This window comes from Emericellopsis atlantica (assembly GCF_019669845.1).
Source record: "Emericellopsis atlantica unplaced genomic scaffold F5Z01scaffold_19, whole genome shotgun sequence".
NCBI lineage: Eukaryota > Fungi > Ascomycota > Sordariomycetes > Hypocreales > Bionectriaceae > Emericellopsis > Emericellopsis atlantica.
Window position 1 is genome coordinate 109,331 of NW_025764721.1, and position 8,021 is coordinate 117,351.

At 54.7% G+C, this 8,021-nt stretch overlaps 2 protein-coding genes across 2 annotated transcripts; one reads left to right on the forward strand and one right to left on the reverse strand.

Annotated features, from left to right (window-relative positions):
• The first annotated feature begins 3,631 nt into the window (after positions 1 to 3,631).
• Positions 3,632 to 5,019, forward strand: F5Z01DRAFT_185467 (uncharacterized protein). Its single transcript, XM_046257969.1, has one exon. It carries the CDS (start codon positions 4,047 to 4,049, stop codon positions 4,788 to 4,790), a length of 744 nt encoding a protein of 247 aa, XP_046116705.1. The 5' UTR covers positions 3,632 to 4,046; the 3' UTR covers positions 4,791 to 5,019.
• Positions 5,020 to 5,554: 535 nt separating this feature from the next.
• F5Z01DRAFT_185465 (PINIT domain-containing protein) lies at positions 5,555 to 7,825 on the reverse strand. Its single transcript, XM_046257968.1, has 6 exons — positions 7,348 to 7,825; positions 6,907 to 7,206; positions 6,543 to 6,853; positions 6,385 to 6,490; positions 6,109 to 6,334; positions 5,555 to 6,063 (listed from the first exon to the last, which is right to left on the reverse strand). The coding sequence occupies exons 1-6, from the start codon at positions 7,595 to 7,597 to the stop codon at positions 5,622 to 5,624; spliced, it is 1,635 nt and encodes a 544-aa protein (XP_046116706.1). The 5' UTR covers positions 7,598 to 7,825; the 3' UTR covers positions 5,555 to 5,621.
• Positions 7,826 to 8,021: the final 196 nt, after the last annotated feature.

Consider the following 8,021-nt stretch of genomic DNA (forward strand, 5'->3'; position numbering starts at 1 on the left):
AGTATGGGTGAGTTGGGTAGTATGGGTGAGTTGAGTAGGACTTTGATTGTGATTGACGTTCAACACAGGATTTACTCTGTGATCAAAAGTTTGGTGTTAGGTCAAAGTGGTCGAGGTGGAAGTGCGGGCTGGGCAAACTGTATTTAAACACAGCACTCAGTGAGCGTAGGGAAATGGCTCAACCAGACTTGGTGAGTTCGAAGAGTAGATGACACAGTTCGCACCTCGAGACCAGATATTGTTGCGAGGCTTGCCCTGAATACGAGCTTGTTCGGAGAACAGGGTACGTGAGGCGTTAAGACCGTCTCGTTTTGTGTCGGGTGATGGACAAGTGCAGTCAAGGTTTCGACCGCAACGTCAACGGCGTCGTTGGAGAGGATATCAAGGTGGAAGCCCTCAACTTGATATCGTTGTACCGCGTGACTCAAGCGGCGCACAAAGGTGCAGCAGTTGGCTTGAGTAGCAATTGGGCGAACAGGAGAGTTGAGCGGTAGCAAGGCTAGCAGATATGTTTTGCTGGTGCCGATGGAACCTGGAGGACTTGTCGCGGAGCGTGGTTGGCAGCTTCAAAGCGCAGCCAAAGGGAAGAGTACCCGTGTTGTTGCGGCCGCGAGGGTGCTTGAGATGCTAGTGTGAAGTGACAGTACCGGATCAGCAGGCAAGCGACCCTTGGTGGGAGAGAAAGCGGTGCAGCGTTCCAATTGCAATGAGTCTGTTGACACTGTCGAGAGGATCGCGGACGTCCAAGGTGGAACGCAGTCGTGGGCGATGGTGGCAGAAGATGGTTTGGCCGGTGAGGAACCTTGTTTCATACGGAACGGCGCGAGGTGCACCAGGAACATAAAGTTAATGTTGCTAGCAGGTCAACAAAGGTGGCATGCAAGTGCCCACATCCCCCCGATGGACTGAAGTGCTGGCGACCCGAGAGGCGATCGTCTCTGCCCGTCAGGAGCGAAGCTTGCCGTCTTTGCTCTGCTTGCGGTCGATGCTGCCGTCTGTGGTGCTTTTGAGAGCAGGGCGGGCAAGCGCGGACCGGCAGGGAAACAGACAGGCAAGCAAGCAGGAAGGAGGGAAGGAAGGAGACTAGAGCTAAGCAAGCCGGAGAGTAGTAAGAAGTGGTAGGTGGGCAAGTAAGATAAGGTACCTTAAGGTAAGGTAGATGAAGGATCGCGCGGTGAATGACTGTGAAGAATTACTTGGTACTGGTGAGCTGAGGTGAGTTGAGAGTTGAGGTCGATTTGCATGCGCTGGTCTACTAGTACACATGCAGTCAGTCGGTTCATCCGCCAGCCTGCCCGCCCGACCAGCCCAGCCAGTCAGCCATGGTCGTATAGGACGGACGGACAGGCAGACAAACGGACAGACTGGATAGACAGACGGACAGACGGACGCGGCTTGACTGGACGGACCAATGCCATGTCTTCTGTCTCAGACCTGTTGCTCGTCTCCTAGATCCGGGGGTCGGTCGGGGAGGGCCAGGGGGGTTGCCGCCTAGCATCCGAGCTGCGTGCTACGTCCTAGTCTACTAGCTGGCGGCGTTCCCTCATGAGCTTGCTTTCGGTCTAGTCTAGTTGGGAGCCGGCAACGGCGTGGGACCGTTCTGCGCCCTCCTCGGCGTCTCTGGAAGCTGGGACCAATGGGCACGCCTGGGCAGCCAGTCCCACCATCCAGGTATCCCATGGCAGTCCACTTTCCTCCCCCCTCCCCCCTCCTTCGATGTTCCCGACTTTCGAGTTGACGTCTGCAATCGTGGATGATAATTAGTATGGCACGGGTTTTCTGACTGTCCTTTCCCCCTTCATGTGAGTGGGCCTCCAAGCCCAGCCAGGACGGACTCGGCGAAGTGTTGGACAGTAGGCGAACGAACTTGACACGATGCTGTGGGTTGAGGGCAGGACTTGGGACATGGAGGGTGCTTTCGTGGTGCCTTGGGCAAAGCAAGCACTAGTGTATCCGTAGAGAGAGACTTGCCGTTTCCAGCAGTCCCGCTCGCCCTGGGTGGCCGTCAATGGCTTTAGGTAAGACATTTATCTCGATCAGCAACAACCAAGTTACCTTGCCCACATGCCACAGCACTTATGCACTGCAGCCTGCTACGTACGTATATATAATATCATCGCCATACACTTGGATCAAGATTGGTGCGTTGGGCGGAAAAGTCCGATGAGATCAAGGCGCACTGCGCGTTGATACCACACATGTCATATAAGGTAGTTAGGTACGCTAGGGCACTGACTGCTGGTACTGATACTAGAGACCCCATGTCAAAGAGATGTAATACTGGGCGCACAGCAAGGTCATATTCTGCGATGTCAGACAACACTTCGCCGTCGCCGTGATCGAAAATGTGCTCACATGTCAAGGCGGGCATGACGAGATAGGTGTATACGCGTCGACCTTTGCGCTATAACAGTAGCTGAAATCGACATGGCCTCGCAGCCAGAGTCCATGAACTAAATTAGTACTGTAGGTGGGCACATGTACATACCTTATCGCTCTTGCGCAATGTACTAATAAATTAGTACTTGTAGTATTGTGAGCTGTGACAAAAAGGAAGCTGTGGGAATGGTACGTGGCGGAAACCGCTCATCAGGCCTCGACTCTTCTTCGCGTATGCGCCATAATTGATGGGACGCGGGCGATACAGAGATCCACATTCCGTTGTGATTTTTTCTTGGCTCTCCCAGGAACGCACGCACACAGCAAAATGATAATTGCGATACGAGTGTGGTATGCGGAAGCGCCAGCCCGCTCAGCAGGCTAAGGCTAGCCTAATATTGGTTGGCTCCTCGGTTGGTTGTTTAACGTTAGTGTGGCGTGGAAGGCCGTGCGAGTTTGTGGGCACCTGTGAGTGAATGCGCAGATCTCACAAGCTTGCGAATTTCATTCCCCCATGGCCGCGTGTGCTGACTACTCCGTACGCTGTGTGAAGGTCTCGACTCTCATGTCAGGCCAGTTTTCATCGACGCGGGACTTTGGGAAAATGAGTCAGCACAGAACGACCAATGAGACGACGGGATGTCGGTGATGCAAAGGGCCCACAGGACATTGGGCCGCGCTCGACGGACCATCCATCCTTGTCTTGAGTCCGCCCGCCGTTCCGCCGCGCGCAGCCATGGCTACGGACCCACAACCCCATGACGATGATCCTCATCATCCGAGGGATGGGGTGATGCTCACTGCTCGAGGTACTTGTATCGATTCGTCCGTCAGTTGATCAGTCATTTGCAAGTACGGCACTCGCTTGCTGGTTACCCAGTTGCAATGGTCTGGAGAAGACGCGTGCAGCGGCAATCGAATTGCGAATCCACTGAATTCCCTGAAAGACACAGGTGGACTCTCTAATACAGTAATACCACGTACTCACTTAGTTGATCCCCAGGCCGCAAACCATCCATCCACCTTGAAAGCACACCTGCAGACATCGTCCCACAGCCGGGTGGTCATGATTGTGATTACATACTGGTAAGACTATCTTTTGGAGGGGTGCTCCTGGTTGATGGCGCACGCTGATGCCGCGAGACGACAACACAATGCCCAATCAGGCGTCGTCATCGCTGCCACACTTGAGCCTCCTCTGACACATAGCTACCTACTACGTAGTATACAGGTGTATGGCAGCAAGCAATGTCGATCCTTGAACTTGACGGCATTTTGCTCCAAGCTCGAGGTTGACCATGTTCTTGGCTTCACGCACACTCGCGTGCATGCATGCATGCTGCATGCATGTGACTGCCGACTGCAGCAGGCCACATATCCCCGGCGAGAGGCTCCATCTTTTTCCGTGCGCAGCGCCGCGGTCACCTCCGGTCGGGGCACACACACTTGTCTGCCCCAGGTGCGCTGCTCCCGACTGGAGTCGGACTGGGCGCTCCAGTCGCGACTCCAGTCGTCTTCTACATGCGTAATTACACAACTCTTGTCGATTCCGCCACTTGCGTCCACCAACACCAGCATACGTAAGTAGGCCATCCATTGTCCATTGATCACTGTCCTATGTAGATGGGTAGTTATTGTTGGGTGATGTTTCTTTCCCCTCACACCCAATGGTGATAGAGAGAGTATTGATGAATAAGAACGCCCGACTCTCATCCAGCGACTCCAGCCAGCTGCCAGACCCCACACCCTCTCAAGTGTCGACCAGCTCCAAGCCTCCAACAAGCCTCCAATGTCCAACCTCTGTCCGCGTCAAGCCTCCAACAAGTCCTGTCCCTCCTGCAAGGCACCGTCCCAATGACAGTCTCCGTGTTCCCCCACCCAGGCCACTGGTACCTCACTCGAGCAGGGGGCGGTCCCTCGTTGTTATTAGCCTCCCCCCGTTTGACAAGATATCTTCCAGTCAATTAGATGCTTCGCTCTCAGATGACTGCCGTCCCTTCTCCCACCGCCCCCAGCTCTACGGCAATGTATTGTTCAATTCCCATGTTCCCAGGTCCTTGCGACGCCTGTGCACCCCGGTGCTTTCGGGTACCGATGCTGCTGTTCTCGCTGATGCCGCTATGATCCCATGCGGTGCTGGGAACCTAAGCCATGCAGCCTATTCGTTGGGCTCGCGACCGACCATGCAACCCAGCCTGCAAGTAGATTCCCTTCTGGCATCGCCTGATAGTCACGATTGTGTATTGTTTCATGTTGATGACATTGCCGCAAGCTTTTTGCTCTGGTGGATGGATTGTCGCTGGCAACAAGAGGAGAGGAGCTTTGCCTCACGCCTAGGTCATCATCGCAGCTTCGTAGTAGACCCGTCGATCGCCATCTTATTAGCTTGGAAGAATTTGCGGTGGAAATAATTTATCTAGTGCCTGATGCTCTGTGTCTGTCGTCGGTGTCTTTCGCAGGATGATGATAGGAGCAAAAGCGGCGGGAAGGGTTGTAAATGCCGATGAAGCCCGTGCGGACGCTGAGATGCCGCGCAGCTGTCACTCCCGGATATAGTAGAGCCCGTGGAGATCATGGGTAATTAGGAATCGAAATGGAACTCGTGTCGTGGATGTGTCGACGACTGTTATCGAGCACACCGACGAGCACGTTCGGCCCCCGTCGCACACGGAGTGCGGAGTGCCTCTCCATTTCATGGCCTGCTTGCACGTTTGGTCCTTGTTTGCGAGATGTGCGCAGCTGTACGTATCTGTGCGTAGCCAAGGGTTCCTTGCCATCAGCTCTTTAACGTGGCCGACTCATCTCTCTGCATGCACAGCCTCCGTCAAAGAATCTCGTGGATACATGTAGGAACGCACATCACGGATCCATGGCGCTCAGGGTTGGTCATGTCCAATATGTTGTGCACTCAAGCTTACTATTGACAAGTCGTCGATGCCTACTAGTTTGCCCTTGCTCTAGTCATCCCTCAGGCGTGTACTTTTTTGTGTCTGCGCGCGCAGGCACCTTTAACCACCTGCGGCTCGCTGCACCAGCCATCTTGACAACACGAATCAACCGAATAGGATGCCTTGTAACGCCGTTGCCGAGCAATCTCGCAAATGCATGAAGTAGGAGGAAATATCAGCCCTGTCCATCACTCGCGCACCTAGGATCATTTCCTTCCTACAATTCTATAAGTCTCGTCCATAGCAGTGGCGGATGCCTCTGTCCCTGCTGCTCCAAAGAACTCCCTTGCGGCTTCAAAATGGATGTGGCCGCGGTGATTCGCTCAGGAAGCCCATGCTTTCGGTCGATCGTCGGAAGCCGGCCGTGTTCTGTCGCTTTGTGGGAGGCTGCACCGGCTCATCGTCCTCGTCGTCATCGGACAGAGTGAGGTCGATAACCTGTGGTGCCGGCCGTTTCGCGCTGGTGGATGCCACTCCTCGGGGCCCATGACTTGAGCCGGGCCCTGTCACCGACGGCGAGGAACTGGGTAATGATGTTGCTGTTTGCGGAGTTTCGATGCGAGGTCGGGAGATGGAGTTGACCTCCGAGATCTCAACCTCATCGCTATCGCCGAGGTGGCTTCCGTTAGATCTACCGCGGTCGTGGTCGCCCGATTTGGCGGTCCATTGCCCATTTGGATTGATTGTGACTGTCTCCTGAGAGCTTGAAGTCCTCGCCAATATGTCTTTGACATATCTGATGCGTGTTAGAAATGACCGCCAAATGGCTCATGGAACTTACTCGTCAACAGCCATTTGCTCAAAAGTGACGGACTTGTTGCAAATGGGACATTTCCACTGGGGCCCTTGCTCCTGCAATTGCAAATACGAAGTCGCGTCAAAGCACTGGATGTGTGTGCATTGCGTTCCGCGACAAGGTGTCTGTAGTCTCATATACGACAAGGGGCATTTCAGGCTCAGCACAGATGACGTTGCGACGACATCTGGATCTGCGTTCTTCTTGTTGACTGTGACGCGAATTAGCCTAAGCGCGGGTCTCGGTCTCGCGTAAACGTACTTTCGGCGATCACCGAGTCCTTGGGTATCCTTTGGCGTGTCTCCAGCTTCTTTGCCAGGTCGTCGACGGTGTTGATCTTGCAGAGATAAACAACCACGTAGAATTTCTGAGTCTGATCAGCAATTGCGTTGCGTTCAGTTGATGGGAGCGCGACAAACCTTTTGGGTCAACGCATAAGTGAGCTCAACTTTATTCGGGTAGTTGCTCTGCTTCAGGCGGAGCGCGCTCGTGATGTCAACCGGTCTAGTAGACCCTGGCTTGTTCTTCAGACCGCGCAAGTTCGCCTTGAAATCGCCTCCGTTTATTTTGATCTCCGACTGTTGGGGAAAGGCGACGTGCTGCACACCGACGTTGTCCCCAGCACAGAACAGCATGATCCTGTGCGACGGATCGCTCACACAGCGTTGGATTTCAGGCTTGTCATTAACCCGGAGAAACATGTGTACGCTGTGGCGATGGTGCGCCATGGCTAGCCGCAACTGTTAGAAACCAGATGATCGGTGCGCTGAGGAGTCGACTTACGTTCGCAGGTGATCACGTCACCTACTTGAGCCTCGACGGTGTAGAACGGACTCGGGTGGAAGGCGATTCCAGCCCGTGGCAGAGGGTACGTTAAACCGTTAGCAGCCACGCTGGATGCATGCCCATAGCCTGGCACGTATGGGTTGTTTGGCGCAGCGCTCGAGCCAGAGGGTGGGAAATGGCTGGTCTGCTGGGTACGTCCCATGGTCGGCTTCTGTGAGCTTGATGCCGCATTCAAAACGCCCTTTCGGACTTGCTCGAAACGCGGGAGGTCTTGGTGGTTGTATGCGTCTTGGACCACTATAATAAGAAATTGTATCAGTTGTCTGGCGGGTAACGAGAACAGCGACAAGAATCCGCCGGCCCTTGGCGAGAGGGCGGATATGTGTAATGAGAGTATTGTGAGGCGGCTGCTGGACGGGGTGAATGAGAAGTACTTACGATCTGATATTCGACGCTGGAGGTCAGCCTTGACGCCACTGCTTTTCAGCCCATTCACTTGACAGATGAACTGGAGCTGCTTGTTGAACAGGCCGCTGCTCTTGATTTGGCGCAGAATGGCATCGAGCTCCTTGCGACTTATTTTTGTTGCCGAAGTGGCAAAGCCACCGTTGGCCGAGTCGTGAAAGCCTGACGGCTGCGAGCCGCCGCCCATGCCGTACGAGCCACCGGATGACATGTAGCCGGACATGATGCTCTCGATCGTTCGTGCTCTACAGCGCTAACGCTCGACGAGCTCTGCGGACTCGCTACTGGTACGATCGTTCTTGTCTAGCCGCCCGCGCCTGCCCGTGTTGTTTGAAATCGCACTTCGCCCGCCCTCGCTCCAGCGCGTCGCTTGCGCAGCGGGCAAATCCCAGATCTTGGCCTAGTAGCGCCTACACCTCTCTCCCGGCGTGAAATATAAAGGCGTGTCTTATCAACTGTAGTAGACCCGGGGGGCCTCGCCTCGACACGCGCACGCGAGCAACAACTTCCCGGATATCGAGGAGCGAAAAGAGTCACGCTAGGACAGTGTAGCGAAGCGCATGCCACAAGCGTAAGTCGGCGAAGAGTCTTTCGAGTGTATAGAAGAAAAGTGCCGCTGCCGGTCGAGAAAAGGGTGGACTATCGCC